At 40.4% G+C, this 24,245-nt stretch overlaps 1 protein-coding gene and 1 pseudogene across 2 annotated transcripts in view; both read left to right on the top strand.

The window, feature by feature from the left end:
• LOC311150525 (MAGUK p55 subfamily member 7-like) overlaps window positions 1–8,948 on the top strand; it is a 35,941-nt pseudogene extending 26,993 nt beyond the window's left edge. The window contains exons 13-17 of the transcript in view: window positions 3,117–3,197; window positions 4,239–4,332; window positions 5,669–5,777; window positions 6,006–6,149; window positions 8,739–8,948. The product of the transcript in view is annotated as an MAGUK p55 subfamily member 7-like (transcript). The remainder of the gene's footprint in view (window positions 1–3,116; window positions 3,198–4,238; window positions 4,333–5,668; window positions 5,778–6,005; window positions 6,150–8,738) is intronic.
• Window positions 8,949–14,031: 5,083 nt separating this feature from the next.
• LOC311150524 (homeobox protein Mohawk-like) lies at window positions 14,032–22,973 on the top strand (the record flags this gene model as incomplete). The annotated part of the gene is made up of 6 exons (XM_084188008.1): window positions 14,032–14,042; window positions 16,159–16,318; window positions 16,494–16,647; window positions 17,081–17,395; window positions 22,380–22,413; window positions 22,778–22,973. 6 exons carry the CDS (start codon window positions 14,032–14,034, stop codon window positions 22,971–22,973), a joined length of 870 nt encoding a protein of 289 aa, XP_084044134.1.
• Between the last annotated feature and the right edge of the window lie 1,272 nt (window positions 22,974–24,245).

Genomic DNA, 24,245 nt, shown 5'->3' with positions numbered 1-24,245 from the left:
CAAGGCAAAGGGTGGCTACTTTTAACAATCTCAAATATAAAATATATTTTGATTTGTTTAACACTTTTTTGGTTACTACATGATTCCATATGTGTTATTTCATAGTTTTGATTTCTTCACTATTATTCTACAATGTAGAAAATAGTAAACATAAATAAAAAAAACCTTGAATGAGTAGGTGTGTCCAAACTTTGGACTGTTACAGTATATCTATTTTAAAAATATATATATTTTATTCATTAAAACGCCCCGCTGGTCAGATAGGACCCGCGGGCCGTATGTTTGAAAACCCTGGTCTAAAGAATGGGTTGCGGGATCTGTGTAAGACAATAAACAATAGGGCAACTCTCCAAATTTGGAGAATGCTAGGTTTGCTAAGTTTGTTGGTGTAGCTAAGGAATCCAGACCAATTACATGTAAACTATAAGGAAATGTTGAGGAACGTTACTTAATGTTTTCACTTATTTAGAATTCTTCTACGGTCATCCTTGGTGTTAAATCTAGCATTGGCCTTGCCATACTCTTGGTGTGGATAACTGTTTCCTGTCTGATCCATGGCTGTCATCATTCTTAAATTACACTCACATATTTAATTCTGGCTCTGATCAGATAAAGTTTATTTAATGTTTATTTAATGTCTATTTAATTAACGGCTCAATCAATAAAATCTAGGCAACCAAATGCGTGGTCTTTGTCGGAAAGCACTCCTTTCATACTAATGTAAATATTCTCAGACAGATTATATTTGGAACCCACCTTCAGGGCTTTCCTACGGCCAGGGAATCTAGTCTGGTGTATGTATCTTTTACGATGTCTCTCCCTATGGGGTTCAGGCATTTGCTGAGAGCTTTTTTGTAATGTCATATCTGTTGGCAACCTCTGGTCGTTACTGAAGAGAGAATATTATTTTGCGTCACACACAGAATCATTTACTTTGAGCCTGTCTGTAGCGCCACTTTTGGGACTATTCCATTGGTTCCTTTGTGCCAGACAAGCTCAATCGAGCGCAGTTTCTGTGAGAAAACAAATCCTATTTGAACCCAGGTCTGGGCTGGACTGTGAATAGGATCACAGATAATGACAGGGAAGCTCATCATCCAGACATAAGGGATGTAAAGAAAATAACAAAGTTTGAATCCAGACTTCACCCTGTAATTGAGTTGGACCAACTCCATCCACCATTGCCAGAAGTCATCAGTGGGGAGGGAGATATATGTATATATCTCTTATGAGTGGGAAGACCTTGCCTGGGCACTCCTCCACAAGTGACAAATGTGTATTGATGGATCAGGTTTGATAATTAGGTGGACGTTTCTGTTTCATTTAGATATTTATGAGCAGATACACACACGCAGACGCGTACGCACACGCACGCGCACACGCGCACACACACACACACACACACACACACACACACACACACACACACACACACACACACACACACACACACACACACACTCTCTTTCTCAATCTCGCTCTTTCTAGCATCCAATGTCAATGGCAGCATTCGATTAAGCTGAACCACGATGCACCGGTCTATGGCCTGTGATGTGAACATGCAAAAACATGGCAGCTTGTCACGCCCTGATCTAGAGAACTCTTGTTGGTTGGGTCAGGGTGTGAGTTTCTGTTGAGATCTATGTTATTGTATTTCTATGTTGTAGATCTAGTTTGATATTTCTATGTTTGGCCGGGTGTGATTCCCAATCAGAGGCAGCTGTCGCTCGTTGTCTCTGATTGGGGTTCATACGTAGGTAGCCTGGTTGCCTACCTGTTGTGGGATCTTGACTCGTGTTTGGCTTGTTGTGTGTAGCCACTGTTTGAGCGTCACGTTTCGTTGTTTTGTTATTTTGTCAAGTGTTTATTTGTCTTAATAAACATGTACGCATACCACGCTGCACCTTGGTCTGACCCGTCTCTCAACGATCGTGACACAGCTTTATTCATGGCATTTCTATCTGCAATGTTCAGTAGGGCACAGCGTTGTGGAACGATCAGACAGAAATACGTTACACCAGGGTTCTTCAATTCCGGTCCTGGAGGGACCTGTTTTTTATTTCTACCTGGTAGTTAATTGCACTCACCTGGTGTCCCAGGTCTGAATTAGCCCCTGATTAGAAGGAGAGGATGAAAAACAGAGGTGTTTCGGCCCTCCATGACCGGAATTGAAGAACCCTGCGTTACACAAAACAGTCATGCCTCTCCGACATGTAGAGGTATGGAACCATGGCAGCTGACTGTAAATTCATGGCATTTCTATCTGCAATGCTCAGTACGTTGCACTCTATTGAATGTTCCAGAACGCAACCCGGATCCCTAAAGATGTTCCCAGATGCTGCGTGTGCGTGTATGCAATCCTGTCCGAAGACGTGCCATGACATTGATATTGTGTGGAGTCATTGAAGGAATCGCAGATGGCTCTCAGTTCATCTAGATGGGGCGATATTGCTTTTCCAGAGCGTCTGTGGACAGATGGAGCAGATACTGAACCACCTGGATAGAGAAGCAAGGTCTCTGGAGCAGTAAAGCCACAGTCTATAATCAAAATAGCATCAACCTCTCTCTTTCACGCACATAGACACGCAGACACACACACACACACACACAGACACGCACGCACACACACGCAGACACACACAGACACGCAATCCTGTCAATGATGGGAAACACAGCTGGATCACTAGGATAAAGGCCTTATTTCATTTCGAGGATTGTTCATTCTGATGTTTTTATGTGAATAAAGATCACTTTGTAATTTAAGAGGGTGGTATTATGGAGTAAATGTGCAGGTTGACAATATGAAAGGTAGAGATTTGAGAGTGTTTTTGTACACTATATGCTGACTGTTGTTATAAAGTGCTGTTGATATAACTAATTTATTATGGACCTATAATGTGTTGTGGTAATTAACACTTTATTATGGCCCAATGAAGTTGCTGGCCTATAATGTGTTGTGGTTAACCCTTTAGGGCCCAATGGAGGTGCTGACCTATAATGTGTTGTGGTTAACCCTTTAGGGCGCAATGGAGGTGCTGACCTATAATGTGTTGTGGTTAACCCTTTAGGGCCCAATGGAGGTGCTGACCTATAATGTGTTGTGGTTAACCCTTTAGGGCCCAATGGAGTTGGACTGAGTAAGCTGAAGAGGAGACTCCTGCTCTCGGACCCTGACCACTTTGGTGTCACTGTTCCACGTGAGATAAAACCCCTAAAAGTCTCATCCTTTTGGTAACATATGGAATTGTTTTAAGATTATCATACCATGCATCATTTTGCTATTTCATTTAGAATTGTAGGACCTCTGTAGGCATACAGAAATATTTATTTGTAATTTTTGAATTAAACATTGAACTTGGCCTTACTGCTTTTAGCCCATAGAAACACATTGAATAGCATTCATACATGGCAAAACAGATAGTCTAAAGGAAGTTTGTTTTGAAGTGTCTGTCCTACTGTATATCTGAGCGATATAAGAAAGATCAAGAAATTATAATAATATTGAACCCCTTTTTTTGGCACTAAACTACTTCCATATACTGTATACTGTACCTCCATTCATTTTTAAAACTGGTACCAGGCTACCTTCAGATGAGTCTTGTGAGTCATGTGGGCGTCCTAGAGCAAAACAGCCGACATGTACGTGTTCGTGAGAGTCTCACGTTTTGCTGGTGGGGTCATGTTAGTGTGTAGCCCAAACGTTTCGGACACTACAGACAGAAGTTGGTAGACCGGCCGTACCGACTTCAGACGAGTCCCGTCATGCTTGTGGGGGTCGTAGAGCAAAACAGAGAATACCATCATGTTCGTGAGAGTCTCATGAGAGTCCCATAGAGGGTCATATTAGTTTTTAGCCCAAACAGTTCGGACGCTACAGACGTTTTAGTGAAAATACCGATTTTCGGGATGTCTCCTGGTCTGACTAACACCACTGTAGCTCTGCCACTTTCCACTGCAGGCGCGGACATTTATTAAACCACGTTAGGTCCCAGAATTGACCTTTTGATATGTTTAAACTCTGGATCCTAAACCATGTTTCACTATACTGCTCCTAAGGCCAGGATCTAGGGTCAGGGTTGTTTTTGCTCTCCTAATGGTCACGGTTTGAATTGGGGTATGGCGAGCTGATCCTAGAACTGTGATTAGTGTATTTTAAATTCAGCTCTATTTCTTCCCCACAGTGATGCTTTTTTCACAACATTACCCCACAATGTAATTTACAACGTTCTCCCTTTTAGACACCACGAGAGAGAAGAGGAAGCAGGAGAAAGATGGGGTAGAGTACCACTTTGTCTCAAGGCAGACGTTTGAAATGGACATCGTCAACCACAAGTATGTATTTCTTGATGGGAGAGAAAGTAGCCAAAGACCTTTACTGATTATGCTGTTCAATAGGCAGTGATCATCATATGGTTAAAGACATTAGCAGTATCTATTGTTACTACATTAGTACTTTATTAGTAAGTTATACCCTTTTGAGTAAGGTGTTAACCAACAATGCATATTTGCATGTTGAGTGCAGTGCTACCACACGAGCACTTCCTTTGTTGGCATTCCATTTAACAAGAGCCTTGGATAAGACACATTCAGGCATCTAGTCATTGAACAATAAAACAAGCAGGTGGTTCCCATTTAATATGCAACATGGGATATTAGCTGAAACGCTACCATTCCAAGATGTTTGGAACAGCCAGGGCTCTGCAAAATGCTATATCTTAAGCGAAAAACTCACAAGAAGCGGGCGGGCGGAGCAAGCAGAGCGAGGCGGGTGGAAAGGAGGGGACAGACAGAGCAGTGACTGTATGCCTGCAGGATAGTCAATATCTCCAATCATCTTTGCTGATAGCAATGTTGTGTTTCCTCAAGTGGATGAATTGGTCTAATTTAGCATGTATGGTAAAGCCTCAACCCTTAGCTACCTTTTTCAATTCAAATCAGCAAAAACAAAAGTGAATAATGACAACATTTGTATTGTTTTGTGAGACTACAGCGCCAGCGATAAAAAGCAAAAATAGAGACACGTTCTAATTGAGGGACAACCCGCATTCTAAAATAAATCACACACATGCCTCGCACTCTCGCCTTTGGCGAGTTTAGGCCATTACTCAGAGAGAAGTAGTGAGCCTGATATTCCATTGTTTTCATGGCATTTACTATCGCTAATGCTGAACCAGGACAGGAGATTAAGAAAGGAGGTAAGATGTGGCATTCCAGTAATGTCCTGGGATGGATTCCTGTTTTCCCATCCTCCTTTTGTGTGTCTTTTAGTGCGAAGACATCAATGTAATTACCACTGTAGCAGGCAAGTATAAGGGTTGATAGTTCATTACAACCAAAACTGATAGCAAGCGACAGGGAACGAGATAACTTTTGGATTTTTTCTTAATCAGGAATGACATGTTATTAAGGAAAATTCCAATAGTTCAAGGGAAAGTTCAGCTATTTTACATATTTTGTTTATCTTGAAAGCTGTCTATGGACAAGGAATGACTGCAATCCACACTTTGGTTCTGTCAAACTAGCCACTTCAAACAATTAGCAACATTAGCATTTTGGATCAATTCCCCATGTAAGTCTCCTCCGTTTAGCATATATCAAAGTATTCCATTAAGTTGATATTTGATTGGCTCAATTTTAAATAGTGTTTCTGTATGGTTTTGTGTCTCAGGTTTTTAGAGTATGGGGAGCACAGAGGGAACTACTACGGGACCAGTCTGGAGTCGGTGCACAAGGTCATAGGGGAGGGCAAGGTGTGCCTACTGGATGTGCAGCCTCATGTGAGTGACAGGCCAGCAGGCCAATCACAATCCCAGACCAGTAAATTACAATTCAAGGAGCCAATGATTTGATTGATTAGATGTATTGATCTTCTAATGATCACCTCATAAAAATGGTGACATGGGGCCTAATTTGTGTGCTTCTTAACTATAATTTTATTCAAATCTCTCTTTGTCTCTCTCTCTATCCTTCTGCTTGGCTCTCTTTCCCTCTTTTCAATACCACAGATTGTACAGCGTTTGCACACAACCGAGTTCAAACCGTGTGTTGTTTTTGTGAAGCCACCATCGATTCAGGAGCTACGTTTAAGCCGAAGGAAAGCTAAATTCATTTCCACCCAAGATATGACGAAACTGACAAAGACATTTTCGGTAATGTCAAGGCTGGGTGAAACAGTTTTTGGTAACAGTTTATAAAAACGTTCAGTAACAAACCATTTATAAGACATTTATAAATAGTTTAATCAGTACTCCTACATTTGTAAATGTGAGGGATTCTCTTTTCTTTGAAAGCTAGTTATTCACACATTTATTAATAATTCCTAAGCTCATTCATAAGGTGTTTAATATAGATCCTTATAAACCATTTTCCTAATCATTAGTAATTTTTTTGCAGTCCCTGATCTAAAGTGAGCGCTATTTATAGTTTATAAATACTTTATAAATCTGATGAATCGTTAATACATTATTTAAAAGTTGTTTATACATATGTGAATAACTAGCTTACTAACATTTACAATGATTCATAAATGGTGCGCAAATTGTTTAAATGCATAATAAGTAAGTATTATTATATATATTTTTTAACCTATGTTTGAATGGAAACTGTTCTTTATGTTTTTGCTGCAATGTAGCTTTCGTACATGTCATCATTAAGGTGGAGGGGAACACTGAAAAAAGTCATCTGTTCTCACTTGTCGGACACACACACACATAATCAAACATGTTTGTGTCCCAGGTCTTGTAACATGGAAGCATGAGGTGGTGTGAGGTCACACACACCTCAGTTTACACATGGCTGATCCTCTGACTTATAAGAGTAGTCAGTGGCCAAAAGGTCACAAATAAAATGGCTGCTGGGTGGGCTGCATATACAGTGGGGTCCATGATTGGAATCCTTGATAAAGATGAGCAAAAAAGACTGTATATTGTAGGACATTTTAGCCAAAAACCTGGTTGCCTCTGCCAGGAGGCTGACACTTGACTGCAAGAAAATAACCCCAAGGACACGTCAAAATCCACAAAGAAATGGTTAATTGACCACAAAATCAACATTTTGCACTGGCCATCTCAGTCTCCTGACTTGAACCCCATTAAAAACCTGTGGTTTGAATTGAAAAAGGCAGACGAAGGATGTCAAGGATCTGGAATGATTCTGTATGGAGGAATGGTCTTAGACGACTCCCAATGTCATAAAACATTTTAGAAAAATTATCAGTGTTGTTATCCTTGCAAGGGGAGGGTGCTGGAGTACTGAAAACAGGGGTGCCAATAATTTTGACCGGCTATCTTAAAAAATATATTTTTTCATTACTTGTTAAACAACATCTCTTTCTCTGAGCAATTGTATTACAATAAAATAATATAATTTCCGAATTTTTTGGAGCATACATTATAGCTCAGTATTTGTATTATTTTATACAGTATTTTTTGCACATCTTTATCAAGGATGCCAATAATTATGGACCCCACTGTATGTTCCAAAATAACATATCTGTTTGCCAGCATATGAGTGTCTCTGGGTGGGGCAGAGGGCCTTGGTGGATGTTGTCAGGTCACTCTCATAACTCCCATCTGTATTCTCATTCAGTTTGTGGTCACAGCCACCTCTATGAAAACATTGGGTCACACATCTGGGTTGGACCGTGGTCTAAGGTTGTCCGATGTCAGGCATCAGAGCCTAACACGATTTAAGCATATTATATGCCTCCATGCTTAAAGCGTCAATCAGCAGTTGAAACAAAGTATCTCCCCGCCCCTGTTTCGGTAAAGATATGAGGGATGGGGCTGGAGTAATGTAACCACTCTCAAATTCATAGACAGAGCTATGGATGAAAACCATTTTTGAGGCTATTTAGTGTTTTTTCACATTTAGTAAAACAAGCTTTAATTTTGGGTTCTGATGGGGTATGACAGTTGAACTAAGCTCATGAGGCAATAATAAGTTATATTTTTGAAGAATCATTGCGTACATTTAATTAATTTACAACTTACAAGGTGTCATTTCGAAATTTGGTTGTTCATCAGCAGTCACTCAATTATCCTATGTCAGCTAATTTTATTTTGATTCGTAAGTTAGTCTAGCTGCCAGCTATCTAAACTTGTAGTAAGCATTGTCGAATTACCGACTTTCCCATTTGATCATAAGTTAAATAAGTTAATAAGTTGTAAGTCGCTCTGGATAAGAGCGTCTGCTAAATGATGTAAATGTAAATGTAAATAAGTTATCATATTAAAAACATTTGCCTCCACCCTATGCCAAAATGTGTTGAATTGCAGGAAATTAACTGTAAGATAGCTCATTTTTCTCTCTGCCCCATGGCAAAATGAGTAGAATTGCATGAAATTAGTTATAAAATTGCAAAATCTTCTCTCCGCCCCATGGCAAAATGTGTAGAATTGCAGGAAATGTGGGTACACAGACCCACGAGCCACTGCGGCCCCTCATGATGAGTTTCGTTTTTTTTTTGTGGCCCCCACCCTCATCAAAGTTGCCCATCCCTGCCTTATGCTGGTGTTTATTGATGTGATGTTTCAACAGTGCAGGGTTTATTTCACATAAACCCCTTTGCAGCTAAAGGCAGGATCACCTGACAGTGAGTGATAAAACTCATGTTTTTGGATGGAAAGACCCATACTACCATCCTTCCAAAGCATGACCTACAATTGGCCTACAGGTGAGAATTCAGCTGTAGAATTTATGAATTCAGAATTCACACATGTACTTTCTGTTTCTCACAGGAAGAGGACTTTGAAGATATGATTAGCTCAGCAGAAGCCATGGATCGCCAGTACGGCCACCTGTTTGAGATGGTCATCGTCAACGGCGATTTCGCCATGGCATTCAACAAACTGAGGGCGGAGCTGGAAAAGCTTGAGACGGAGGAGCCTCAGTGGATTCCTGTGGAGTGGACCAGTCACACCGAACTGAACACAGAGAGCTTGTGCTGAACACACTTTAAGAGCCTGGTCAAACATGCCTCATTCACACTCACAGGAGGCTGCTGAGGGGAGGATGGCTCCTAATAATGGCTGTAATGGAATTACTGGAATGGTATCAAATACATGGAAACCATGTGTTTGATGTGTTCGATACCATTCCATTAATTCCGTTCCAGCCATTACTATGAGCCGGTCCTCCCCAATTAAGATGCCACCGGCCACTGGTTTTCAGTCAACATTGAGGGTGGTTACATTTCTCCAGCACCATCCCTCACCTGTGGGGTGACCACTTTGTTGTTGTTTGAATCCCAGATTGCCCATTTTAAACTGGAAAAATACTATTTGGCCAAAACAGAGGAAATGTCATGGAACATGGTCACACCCCTGAAAGGAATACAGAAGTGTATGGGGAAGCACTCAAGGCAGAGAAAATAATGTACAAACTCAGATTTGGCTAAATGTAAAATACTATCATCGTTATTTACATGTGTAATATGTAGACAGAATCTAGACAGCCTTCATGAGAAAGAACTAGTCCCAACTTCAAGTTAGTCACAGAGCACGGCTCTTAAAGAACTATAGGAATCCAAATCCCTACGCCTCCTGTCTGATCATAGTACTTACATGGCCAAAAAAGTGTTATCAGTCCCTGCCGCCTATGTGCCAGCTTTTCTTTTCTTCGAGTTGGCATTTCTACGTTGGCAATTAGGGTCGAAACATAAAAAAACCTCCAAAAGCTTGTGGCCACACAGACCTTCTCCCTGCCAAGTTACAAACACGAGCATGTAATTACTTTGACAGCTGCACTACCTCAATTAACTGTAATGTATCCCAGAGCAAATATTACCCGGCCCAGACACTCACCAACACTAACAGCATGCGGCATGTAGAACAGGGAAACAGTACACACAAGCATAGTCAACACTTAACAAAATATATGAAAAAAAGGTGTAGGTGAAACTAAATGAATTGAAGACATTTTGACAGGGAAAGGTTAACAAGGGAACATGGACAAGATGAAGCAGATTCATTGCTTTTGTTGCTGAAATGGTGTAATAGCAATTGAATTGTACAGACGTGGGAGGAGTGGTTGAATATGAAAGGATTACGTTGCAAGATAACTGTAATTAGAATTTGTTTCTATTCATGTGTGAAGTTAATAAGCAAGTGTATGATTTCAAAGTTGCAAAGTGTGCACTTGGCAAGAGTTCATGATTACAGACAACGTCAGAAAATTGTCATTAGTGACACATCATTGACAAACATTCCCATTCAACAATTACAGACTTCACGGCTAATGAGAATGACATACAGCACACAACACAGCCAGTAAATCTTTCAGCAATTCCATTTAATGGTTGCATTCCTGTGAGTACAGGGGAATTTCCTTCCTCTTTTGGATCATGCTGTCAATTGGGTGTGAAAGAATGTAAATGTGTCCATCATGTCTTCAAGAGGAAACCGCCGTGATGTGAAGGCAGTTATGTGTTTCCCGGGGATTTAGGCTCTCGAGCCGCCTAAGAGTTACTAGGAACATAAAAAGCCATACTGTATTTTCTTTTCTTTTATTAGATGTGGAGGCTCAACGAGTGGAATTAGACTGAGATGACCAAATCACTGACCTTACTATAATTGGTCATGTTCACTTAGGAGTTAGGAATTTAGTAATTGTATAAGATTGTTGATTGTTTGATGAAAATATGGCTGAATCATCCAGAAGCATTGAAATAAAAATATTAAGAAAGAATGAGTTGTCCTTTCCACACAGTGGAAACTTTGGAGTAGTATCTTTAAAGAGAGAGGGAAGTTACGAGAGGAAGAGAATACTTTATTCCGAGGTCAAATCAATCCTGTAGCTTTAGGGAGGAAACATGGCAACTCTTACAAGGGAAATGATGTGTTAGCCTGAACTAGAGATTGATTTAATACAAATATTGCTAAGTTAAAGATCATTTCAAAAATGTATCTCCTCAAGTTGTTACAGGCTTACTGTTGGATGTTTTCAACGGCTAAATGATTTGATGATGAAATAGTGGTATACGGTTCATAATCTTGCCAACCGTCCAATACCAGACTTTTGGACACTGTCCGTGGCAGCCTTGCTGCTAGACACTAGCCATGGATCCATCTGAGCGTGAAAATATAATTTTATAACCGCACTGAGCATCCACAGGCACCCTCTGACATCATAACGATCCTATTAAAAAGAGTGTAACGATCCAATGAAAATCCTTCTATTCTTTGTTTACAGTGGCTCGCCGTTCACCTATGATCCATTTCAGAGAACGAAGGAATGTCCAGGGCAATACTTTACTTAAAGCATCCAGGTATAATGCTTTATAACTTGTTATAAGCGTGTATAATCCTTTATAATGCCTTATAAAGTGGACTGGTCATTAGAACCATCGATTTCAGTACAGTTAAATATACACAGTGATATGATCGATTCCTATTTTGTAAACGTGCAATATTTCACAAGCTAAAAGTATACGATGTCATGCCTATTTGAGGATCCTAACTAAGAATAGAGGGCAATTGGACATGTTACATTTAGTTTCATTTTCAGAATTGGAACAAGTTGAAATGGAACTGACTCTGACCCTTGTTGACACAATAATGAAACCGTGTCTGAGCAGGCTGGGTCCTTAATGTTCTCAAAGCAGACAGACAGTTTAAAAAAGGAAGGAAACCAACCTGCTCCGTTTTATTGTGGAACATAACAGCTCCAAGCTACCTAAACGAGACAAAGTCAATTCCCAATGTGTTTATTCTACAGATCTTCAAGCTACTGAATGAAGAAAGAGCAGTCTAATGTATCACTGAGGGACAGGACTTTATGAGCTGTGGTGCCATGTAATATTCTCGGACTACCGCTAAGGAATGCATGTGTGAAATGTATGGTACCTGATGGTAGATGCTGCATGTGTTTTTCAGCTTGGAGACGTTTAACCCGAACCTCCCCTGTTGTTGCTGAATGATGTGTGTGGTTGAGTGTCATGGGAAGTGTACCTGTATTTTGGTACAAGCTGCCGTATCATTCCAAGTGTGTGTGACAAGTAGCCTAGTATAGAGACAGGGATCTTGTCGTGTTTTGGTCATCTGGTGTTCAATAGGGTATAAAACTATATTATAGTGTCAAACTGCAGTGGAAGGTATGCACTGTCTGCAATACAGATTTGAGATTGAGAAAAACCCATTTTCTGCTTGTGTTGGGAGTATTTGGAGGCCTTTATTTGACTCCTTTTCCATTTGAGGGATTACTGTAAAAGTGAAGTGTCCAACATCGTGCTGGGCACAGAGCCTGAAGGTTGTCATAAAGTAACTTATGAACAGTCAGATGCCTCTCTTAGAGCGAGTTTTCATCACTGCACAGCTGACTATCAATTATAGTGCTGCTTCATTTTTGTTTTTTTAACACATAAGTGTGCTCACTACTATATTTACACTCACTCTTCTCTATCTCACTCACTCGCTCGCACTAATGCACACACACAGTTGCTTGGGGTGGAGGATTGCCGATGTTGTAAAGTAAAGTATATCTATTTTTCAAATGTCTGGTAACACTACATTATGTTCCTCTTACACCTGTGTAGTAATGCTGGTATTATTACAGTAACAGAGCTAATTCAAAACACAGCTGAGGGGTTTCAGTGGACATTAGAAACCGTGTCGTTACACCTATACATTTCCAGAATCCTTTTGTAACACATATATTATCTGCAGACATGGCAGTTGAGGAAACCACAAGGTTTCATGATCCTTAAGAAGTAAATATTGGGTGCATGTGTCAGATGACTTAAGACATCAGGACATTGGGATATCGGATAGCCTACATTCTTAACGCTTACAAACTTCAACAAAGCTCAGTAAAGTGCCCAAAATGTGCTGATCCCCGTCACAATCCATACACGTTAGTTCATCTATTGGCGTTCTTGTCGCATGGTATTCATCCCAAGTCTTGGTACGACATACAGTGAACAGCTACCTCCACCGAGCAGAGAGATCTCTTGACTTGTAATTGGATGCTGAAAGAGCCATAGCCAGCCAGTTAGACGCAGGAGAGCAGGTTACTTGAACTCCCCAGACAACACTCTCTCATTGGTAAAGGCAAGACTGGCATCAGTGTCTGGTTTGTAAAGGTCTGGTTCCAAGGGACTCCTCCAGATGAGCTGTCTTTTGGACCGATGGCTTAAGTCCTGAGCGCACCGAGACCTCTGGGTTACTTCTCTGCTTGTATATGTCACAGTGAGGATGGAAAGCTACAACATCTCTTCGGATTTGAACTTCTGCAGTTGCGCCTGATGTTGTATGGATAAAATGCGCAATCAAAAAATGAACAACATTGTTGTGAAGAGGTCAAATCAACACAAGCTTTTGGAGGAGCGCAGGAGTGAGGGGGAGAGAGACGTTGTGGACTGTCTGGTAACAGATAGACAGCATACAGACTTACAACCATGCCAAGAGGCAATAGAAGACAACCCTGTTGTTAAACATAGGAGGTATGGGTGAGCACATTTTCTTTTTTTTTGTCATATACAGTACAACTTACTAAGGGCAAAAGAAAAAAAAACCTGTAGCTAGCTTTCCATTCAATTATGCACATTTTCCCACCAGTGGTGTGTTTCCACTAAACTCAATGTGTGATGACGTAGTGAACACAAAATGTACTTTTTCGCTTACGTTTCATGTACCGAATAAAAATTGAATGTTCAACGTATTTCCCACGCATTTTCAAATTGAATGATAGTTTGTCACAAAAACTGTTGAGAGAAATAACAAAAGGCCAAGACTCTAGCCAACAGCTCGCAGATACAGATACTGATGAGATTAATATGGATAAGAGAGAGAATATTTGTATTTGTCAAGCATCGATCATCATGTCAGCAGAAGAAGACCCTCAATATTTATTGGAAAGGAGCATCAAGCTCCAACACTCTGTGAAGTTCCTCATAACTTATTTAATCTGTAGCCTAATAAACTGCACGGTTAACCGAGTCGTAGTGGAACACACAGCATATCATCGAGTGACTCCAAGTTTACTTCGATATGATGGTTTTTATACGGTATGACTTTACTCTCATAAAAACTGAGGATGGAAACGTGGTAATTGATCAGATGTATTTTTACACACAGCTTAAATATCTTCAGCGCAGCCCCATATTTGCATTTTTTTTATTTTTTTATTCACACATAAAACACTATATTTTATTAAATATATTGAACATTGTCTGTAATGCTGCAAAAAAATTTGTCATATGGAACATCAATTGTAAGTGTTGTGTAAGATAGACATTACTTGATGACAGATAAGATCATGATCAGAAAGCATGTTCGAATTAATTGGGAGAACCAGGTTATATCTGCATATTTAAGGAACCTGATCCATACATCCCCATCACTGAGAACAAACTTTAGGTTGCTTACACAGCCCAACAGTGGCACCTACGGATTGACACCAAAAATAACTTTACATTTTAGTCATTTAGCAGACGGTTTTATCCAGAGCGACTTACAGTTAGTGCATTCATCTTAAGATAGCTAAGAGACAACCACATTTCACAGTCGGAAATGTATCTTCAAAGACGTTATCAGCAAAGTTAGTGCTAGTGGGAAAAGACAAAAAATGCTCGGGCTGATTTTTGGTCCTAGTCCGTTCCTGAACTATCAGGTATACCAACCCTATCATTGTAATAAACTATGAAATGATAACAAATCCTCTTCCAGCATAGTTACAGTGCCTTGCAAAAGTATTCATCCCCCTTGGCGTTTTTCCTATTTTGTTCCATTACAACCTGTAATTTAAATTGATTTTTATTTGGATTTCATGTAATGGACATACACAAAATAGTCCAAATTGGTGAAGTGAAATGGAAAAAATAACTTGTTTCAAAAAATTATACAAAATAAATAACGGAAAAGTGGTCTGTGCATATTTATTCACCCCCTTTGCTATGAAGCCGCTAAATAAGATCTGGTGCAACCAATTACCCCATAATCTGCAACACCACTAAGCAAGGGGCACCACCAAGCAAGCGGCACCATGAAGACCAAGGAGCTCTCCAAACAGATCAGGGACAAAGTTGTGGAGAAGTACAGATCAGGGTTGGGTCATAAAACAATATCTGAAACTTCCAACGGAGCACCATTAAATCCATTATAAAAAAAATGGAAAGAATATGGCACCACAACAAACCTGCCAAGAGAGGGCCGCCCACCAAAACACACGGACCAGGCAAGGGGGGCATTAATCAGAGAGGCAACAAAGAGACCAAAGATAACCCTGAAGGAGCTGCAAAGCTCCACAGCAGAAATTGGAGTATCTGTCCATAGGACCACTTTAAGCCGTACACTCTACAGAGCTGGGCTTTACGGAAGAGTGGCCAGAAAAAAACCATTTAAGAAAAAAGAAAAGAAAAAAATAAGCAAACACATTTGGTGTTTGCCAAAAGGCATGTGGGAGACTCCCCAAACATATGGAAGAAGGTACTCTGGTCAGATGAGACTAGAATTGAGCTTTTTGGCCATCAAGGAAAACGCTATGTCTGGCGCAAACCCAACACCTCTCATCACCCCGAGAACACCATGCCCATAGTGAAGCATGGTGGTGGCAGCATCATGCTGTAGGGATGTTTTTCATCGGCAGGGACTGGGAAACTGGTCAGAATTGAAGGAATGATGGATGGCGCTAAATAAAGGGAAATTCATGAGGGAAACCTGTTTCAGTCTTCCAGAGATTTGATACTCGGACGGAGGTTCACCTTCCAGCAGGACAATGACCCTAAGCGTACTGCTAAAGCAACACTCTAGTGGTTTAAGGGGAAACATTTAAATGTCTTGGAATGGCCTAGTCAAAGCCCAGACCTCAATCCAATTGAGAATCTGTGGTATGACTTAAAGATTGCTGTACACCAGCGGAACCCATCCAACTTGAAGGAGCTGGAGCAGTTTTGCCTTGAAGAATGGGCAGAAATCCCAGTGGCTAGATGTGCCAAGCTTATAGAGACATACCCCAAGGGACTTGCAGCTGTAATTGCTGCAAAAGGTGGCTCTACAAAGTATTGACTTTGGGGGGGTGAATAGTTATGCACGCTCAAGATTTCAGTTTTTTTTTGTCTTATTTCTTGTTTATTTCACAAGAAAAAATATTTTGCATCTTCAAAGTGGTAAGTAAGGCAACAAAATAGGAAATATGCCATATCATATATCACCTCACACACAGGTCTTGTCTGGGCGGGGTCAAAGTTTGCCACAAGCGCCAGGTGCTTCAGGACATGGCGAGGCCGCTTAAGCAGTGGCTGTACAAACACAAGGACAACCCCTACCCCACCAAGACAGAGAAGGTCCTGCTCGCCCTGGGGTCCCGCATGACTTTAGTACAGGTGAGCTGAGGCAAACCACACACCCCTCAAAGCAAGGTATGGGTTGGGTCATATGGATACTACCATAGAAGTAAAAGCAGAAGCCAGGCAGATTTTATTTTTTTCTGACAAGTTGAAGTTCTGAAATACATAAAATGAATGTTCCTTTTTTATTTTCTTGATGCTTATGTTGCAGGTCTCAAACTGGTTTGCCAATGCCCGGCGGAGGCTGAAGAACACAGTGAGGCAGCCAGACCTGAGTTGGGCTCTACGGATCAAACTCTACAACAAATACATCCAGGGCAACGCTGAGAGACTGAGTGTAAGCAGTGAAGACACCAACTCTGAGGGTAAGAGGGACTGGCGGTACGTATGCTAAGCAGGGTTATAGCTGGGGATGTAATCTCAACAAATATGCATTACACATAGCAACACCGCAAGTTTAAAATCAACTCTAAGTGTTCATTTTAACACCCACCAACTGTTTATAGTGTCCCACACATAGTTAATGTTACACTTTTGACATTTCTGTAACTCTGTAAAAAGTTGAAAATGAACACCGGCCATTCACAAAAAAATCACACTACAATAACACTGTAGGGTGTGAATTTATGTTATTCAAAATCAACTCTCTGTGTAATTTTTTGACTAATAGAGTTGCTAACCTTTTAACACTGTAGTTAAAACTTTCAAATGAATGTGTGAGATATTCAGCCTCTTTTGGAGACCAGTGGCAGTTGACGAGGGACCAACATTATGTTTTTATTTTTTACTTTTTTGCAGATGACGAGTGTCCCTTACAAACCCCAGCTAGCCAATCAGAGCTCTCCAGGCCCTCCCTTAAGAGTGTCATCAAACAGGAGAACAGGACTGATCCTGCCTTCAGTGACGACTACGTCTCTCCACCCCCCAAGTACAAGAGCAGTTTGCTGAACCGGTACCTTAACGACACCCTACGACACGTGATGGCGACCCCTGATGACATCACAAAGTCCCACCTGAGGAACCACTCAGGGTCGTTCAGCTCCAACGAGTGTGACGACGACCTCGTCTCGCCCTCTTCCTCTGAGGCAGAGACAAACTCGCTCTACCATATGGGTAAGAGATTCCTTATTCTTTGGTGACACTTTACTTGAAACTCTGACCAAAGTCTACAGAACACTGCCATACGCAGGACATAAGAGATGTCATATGCAGACATACTAGCTAACGTACTGTAGCTTTACAATGACTGGCTCACTGGCTTGGCATAATGCTAACCAACTAGCTTACTTCAAGGGTTAACGGTAGAATATGTAGAGATTGCTCTGCCATTTCCTGGTTGATAAAAAATTTGAATCGTTTTCCTAATTTCAGTTTACGTGACAACACAAGCAGTCATTGTGTAGAGAATCATTGTACCGTCTAAACCAGGGATGGAGTTAATTTTTAGAGTTTTAGAGTTAATTTCGTGCAATTCTACACATTTTGCCATGGGGTTTAGAGAAAATGTTGCTGTTTTATAGCAAGTTTGCTGCAATTCTACACATTTTGCTATGGGGCGGAGAGAAGATTGTGCAATTTTATAACAAATTTCATGCAATTCTACCAATTTTGCCATGGGGCGGAGACAGCCGCGGGAAGATGTTTTGCGTAGGAGGGTGCTGTGATCAGTCGCCTAAGCATGGGACAAGATTCGGTAACAGTATCACTGCATTCTAAAGTAAATGGAAATACATTTGCCAAAATTATATAATTACTCCTGTCTCCTGTATACAGAAATAAAATCATTCCAAATACTTCACCAGAGAGCATGACTTAGCCAAAAAGGATCATTAGCTTATTTAAAGCTGTATTGTTTCAAACCACAAGCGTGTAGGCCTATGCCTAGTTGGGAAGCCCACAATTTGGGCAGCGCGAGTGTTAATAGGCCTGATTATTGAGACGCCGCTTTCAATGAAAAGCAATGCATGTAAAATATGTGAAGATAATGTGTCTTCAGTATAATTTGAAATGTTGAGACAAGAAGAAGAGGAGGGGGGGTGTGGCAAATATATTGGCTTGTCTCTCTCCAGAATGCGCTCAATTCTCCTGAATGTGCTGATGCATCTCTCGCCAATACTTGCACATTATTGTTTTATTGTGTTAATTGTTTACCCTTTGCTTGTTTGTATCAACTCCCCATTACACGTCACCAGTAGTAAATTTACCGTTAATCCCTGTCATTTGGTTACATTAATTTCTGTTAATGCATGGATGAATTAGGCCTACAGTCATTTACTGTGAAGTTGGAGTGGAAACATCACAACCTGCTACACTTGTGAGAAGCAAGTTTTGGTTTATATTTCTTACCATCATTTACGAGTTTTGTAAATGTTTTCATTTTTGGGGGGGAGGGGGGGGGGGGGGGGGGGCGCTAAATGTGAGCAATGAGCACGTGCCTGTTTTTTTCTGTCCTCTTAATGTTGATGGAGCGCATGAGCACGCATAGGCTAACTGGATGTCTGATTTCTGATTGTCTTAACTCACCACCACTAATAAGCTGAGCTTCTCAGTCATTTAGCCTACCTGAACACATTTCCCTTTGCGCAAAAACAGCTGTGTCTGTCCGGAGCTCACTGGTGCGGAAACTCGGAGGGCCCGGAATAGGCTAGCTGATATACTGTTGCAAGTTAGCAAGCTTAGGGCTGGACCTTCATATACAGTCATTGGGCCGGACCCAGTAAGACAGATAGAAATGGAGACAGACAGGCAGAGTATAGTGAGATAAAATAACCTGCATTTTCATCAGGATATTTTACGTTTTTTTATTTGTCAGGTTTATGCATTTTTACTAAGTTGACAATAGAAGTTACAGGCCTACTGCTACATTGGCCTAGGCTGTCTCTCATTTCTTTAGCTGCCAATGGTTCACGGTGAATCAATAATCAATGTCTATAGCAGAGGCCGGTGCTCTCGCATTGGTGGCATTTTAACTTCATTTTTATCATTTTAATTCCGATTTGTATTATTAACCAAGTGAAAATGATTTTGAGAAACAAAAAGCATAGAAATAGCACACATAGAACAGATCTACCGCTTCATAGACTTGCTTGCAATGAGAATGACAGATATATAACTCACATTTCTATGTGGATTTGGTCGGGTCGCCCAAAAAGTTATATTGCAGTTTTAAGATTTGCCGCTTTAGGTTTGCAGAACTTATTTTCATTCAGTTGGTCTTATCTGTCAATGTTGAAAGCTTTAACAGGACACAAATAGGTTAGAGAGAGACATGTTTGACACTTGGATGCACTTCAGGACCTGAAGTTACGAGCACTGCCCTAAATCAGGTTGACAACTCTAAACTCCAGAAAGGTCCTGGAGCCAAAGCAACAGCTAATAGAAACTTGTGCTGACATCTAAATCCCTTGCTTAAAAAATCCTTGATCTTGTTTAGCCAAAGTAGTAGACTACTTCATTGGTCCTATGATTTCCATGATCATATTCTAGAGTGCGTTGTTTCCTTGCCATGGTGGAAAATGTCAGGTCTCAGGGTCAATTACAGAATGTCTGAGATTTTATTGTTCCCAAGGTGAGACATGAGGATCTTTGCCAAAGTTTCTGGTACAAATGGCATTTCAATGTGGATTTTTGCTTTGACCCTGTTACTAAAGCCCCACAGACCTGCTTCTGGAAGTTCAAACAACTATATCCACACTCAAAGTTGCAAGTATAGTTTCTCAAATTGGTTCATAAACACGACAGTATATATCACATTAATTTCTTACCTCATTAGCCTAGTTTTAGGGTAAGCTACCAACAGAACATTGGTAGAACAGAACATTACAGTCAGATATCAAGAAATATTTCAGATTTCCATACAGGCACACAGCAAAAAGAGCAGTGCTGAACCTTGATGCAGCCTCAAAAGAACTCAGAACGTTAACACTTTTTTACACTGCACTAGGGAAGGGTAAAAGAGTCACTACGCCTATCTGGGACATGCTAATTAGTGTTGTTTCTTGGATGTCCAATATAACGACAGGTCATCAAACACTAAATCTGCCTGCCAAGTGAAAGTCTTCATTTGAAGTTTGAATTTGACGTTGAAATATGCTGTTAAACTATAACAAGTGGCCTTCCCATCAAGTCCAGGATTTCCCTTCAATGAGCTAGAGACTAATAAATCTTACTGCATTCATTTCTTATATGGAGTGAGGAAAGCCGATCTAGACACTGCACACTTTTTTCACCTAGTTTGTTGCAAAATTAAAACATTCATGCTGAGACAGAAGTTCCTCGTTTTCTGATACCCTAGAGCAGGGCTGCCCAACCCTCTTCCTGGAGATCTACTGTCCTTTAGGTTTTCAGTCCAACACTAATTTAGCGTATCTGATTCAGCTAGTTAAGGTCTTGTTGAGCAGCTAATAAGTAGAATCAGGTGTGTTAAATTAGGGTTGGACTGAAAACCCACAGGACAGTAGATCTCCAGTAAGAGGGTTGGGCAGCCCTGCTCTAGATGAACAGTTATAATTATTGGTAGCTTGGTTTCAATCTGTCTCTCAATTAGCAACTGATTTAGATTTTTATATCTGATTTGTCTATCTGAAGTGCCAATCAAGCTTTGACTAACTTTTGAGGGCAAGTGAAAACTATCCGCCACTGCATCCCCTTGAAGTCCAGGGTTGAGCAACACTCCTTTATGAGTTCATGACTTAGGAGGACTTCTATGATCAGAATGGAAATGCTATTTTCAGAGTAAGCCAAGGAATTTAATATTTGTTGTAGTCGATGTCCCAGGTCAGAATTGGTCTGATAGACGCTAACATGATTTTACAGGTCTTGCACAAAACACTATTTCAGTAAAACGAATGGAGAATTCTTGTAAAACATAAATGACACAAGACAAACACAGCACAGTCCAATTTCCCCATAATGATTTACATGTACATTTTGATTTAGTGATAGTTTTCCAGAAAAGTACTATTTTCCTTTTTAAAACATAAATGTCAGAACCAACAAAAAAAGAGTAGAGACATTCAGTAGCAACATGTGAGAGGCGCCAAATGATTTATTGTCTGCCTATAGTTGCTCTTGGCCTGGGCCTTGTTATAGAAATCGGAGTCTGAGATGTTTCAGGCAGCGAATATTGAAAGCGGCATTTTGTATGCTCGCAATTGGCCTCTAATTTTCCTGCTTATAGCTCCCTGAAGAGAAATATATTTTGACCCGTCTGACTTGACGCAACAAAACAGATAGCCCTACTGCTGTGTACACATGAAAAACATGTCTGCAAACATGCAAATCAACACACTATTTCTTACTAATTTATAAACTAAAACATAATAAATTATGATAACACCCAAACTGTACACAAAGTGTATTTTGTAGATTGATAAACCAACATTTGAGCATACATTTTCCATAAAAAGTTTCAACCTGGCAACAACACTGTTCAAAAAGCACTTAAGATCCAAAGAATACAACGGAAGATGGCCATCAATGAATATGGTGATTCGATCAGTTTAGCAGAACCAAAGACACCCAAAAGGTGAGACACTGCCACTAAAGAGCCATAGAGGGAGTATTACAGTACATGTCGCTCATTCACACAATACTCCCATGCACATTTCTATGATGTATGATGATCTGCAGTTCTCAGTCCAAACATAAAGGGCGAGGGCAGATGGTGGATTGAAAAACAGTGAAATAACTTTATGGACGCAAACGAGCTCTGGAGACCTGTTCATGACACTGCACAGATATCGTATTTTTCCATCTCAAAAGGCACAGGAGAAACATAATTGCATTTGTTTTGGCCGGAGTGCTTAGGAGCAGCCAGACTGGAGTACTTCAGTGAGTTAAGGCCCTCTGGCGCAGTTAAAGTGCACATGTGCATGCACACACACACACATGCACACGCACCGAGAGAACACATATGCAAATACTGTAACGCACACAGAAACGGAACAACCTGAATAGAAAACACAATGCCAACAAACACTCACACATATATAAATGTATGCGAAGTATAGGTTCCAGAAAACTGCATACTTGATCCTTTTTTGGCCTTTCCTGTACAATAAATGTAATTCTGGGGGTTTTCTGTCCATGTTTTCAGACACGATGGACTATGCATCAACTAGATGTGACAGGTAAGAGTATGTTCGTTTATGGAGCCCTTCTAAACTGTGTACCTTTCTTTATAGCGAGTATAAGTGTTCTAGCTGCATAAGAATGCAGACATATTATTATTATTATTATTATTATTATATTCCCTTAACAGTCCAGCATAAAGATGTAGTATTATTCATAAACATGTAATAATGCAACATTTCGTTGTGGCACACCCACATTGGGGTGAGCAAATAATGGCAGTCTAGACAGATGCATTTCTGTTAATACATGCTGTTGTCTGTTAGTAGGAAGTCTCCCTGTTGTGAATGATGATTTCATCTTGGGGAGTGTACATTAATGATACGGTCTAGGCTCAAAATCTCTCCTTTATGTCGTTCGCAGTGAGGGGAAGAGTGAGAGAGGCCAGAGGAGGGAGGAGGCAGAGTGGAGAGAGATCCACGCTGCCATGGCTCTGACTAACTTGGCCCAGGGGCAGTGCGGCACCACAGGGACTACCACCACCAGCTGCATCATCCAGAAGTCCTCCCACATCTCAGAGATAAAGACTGTCAAAGTGGCCCTGCCAAACAATGTCTAGACCACTCCAGGGTGAAGTTTCTCTTGATCTAGGTACAGATCTAGGATCCGCTTCCCCTCTGACAATCATAACCTTAACAATTTGTGGGGAAAACGCAAAACAGCTTCTTTAGAATGCTGCTGGCTATGGATTATTCCTCCAGAAACCAGAAGCCTACAAGAAAACCTATATTTAACATGGTGAAAATAAGTCCTTTCCATTAACCACGTTATGCCTTACAGTATTCTTCTGTGTCAGTATTTCTATCGGCTGGTAGATGGAGCCATTTATTGGGTCAATGTGTGTATTTTTCTATTGTAACCATGAGATATTTGTTTGATTACATGAGAACTGTATTTTTCACTATATACTGTATATATAACCATTTTCTATTTTTTCTCAATGACTTAATTTATATTAACTTTAGGAGACTGGATTTGTATCCCAGGCAAAACTATTAGCACAACATAGCGGTGGAAATACTTTGAATGAACTGCAGCTATTTGAATAAATACTTAACTCTTGTTAATCTTATCCTACTAAACCTCACAAAAAATGATGAAACATGCATTTTGTCCTTTGCTCAGAAACCACTTGTGTCTTGGTCTTATAGAATGAGTTTTAAGGCTGCACAACCATATAACATCTGCTAGTTAAATTGGTTAAAATCACTGTATTGGCTGGATGAAGGACATGGGAAGCCTTTGACATCTGACAGAGTGGATTTATCGTGTTCCATTTGGGAAAATTCTCCTGACACTGAACATACGCACATAATCATACATTGGGCTATGAGAGAATTCCCTAAAACATAGCTTAGTAGTATTTTCCAATGGTCCCTTACTCCTGCTTTGGTGACATCTTGAGAAGTGTGTTCTCAGTCTTGCATGTTGAGGTAGGCTTGTGGGCATATAGCAGTAGAAGTTTGAATGGAAAGGCTGCATTCTCATAGAGATATAGATACTGTAGATCGATAGAGTTTGGTTAAGTATAGCTAACAAGGAAATTAAAGACTGTTCAACAAAGAAGGACCTTTGGGCTGTATTAAAGATATGACTGCCATAAGAAAACAAATATTAAAGGAATACCGGTATGCATAATCCCCGCAACAAACATTGAGCTCAAAAAAATTCTACCCAATTGCAGTAAACAAATGGTTCTCTTACGATACTCAAATCCAGAACATTCCTCTTCTTCAGATTGTCTTTTATTTCAGCTTGAAATAATACAAATGTCCAGGTTATGACAGAGCGCAACACCACTTAGTGTCATTTGAATGTTAAGGCGTAGCTA

This window comes from Coregonus lavaretus, assembly GCF_964263955.1.
Source record: "Coregonus lavaretus genome assembly, chromosome: 23".
Lineage (NCBI taxonomy): Eukaryota > Metazoa > Chordata > Actinopteri > Salmoniformes > Salmonidae > Coregonus > Coregonus lavaretus.
Note: the sequence above shows the minus strand (reverse complement) of the source record. Positions and strands in the feature narration are given on the sequence as shown.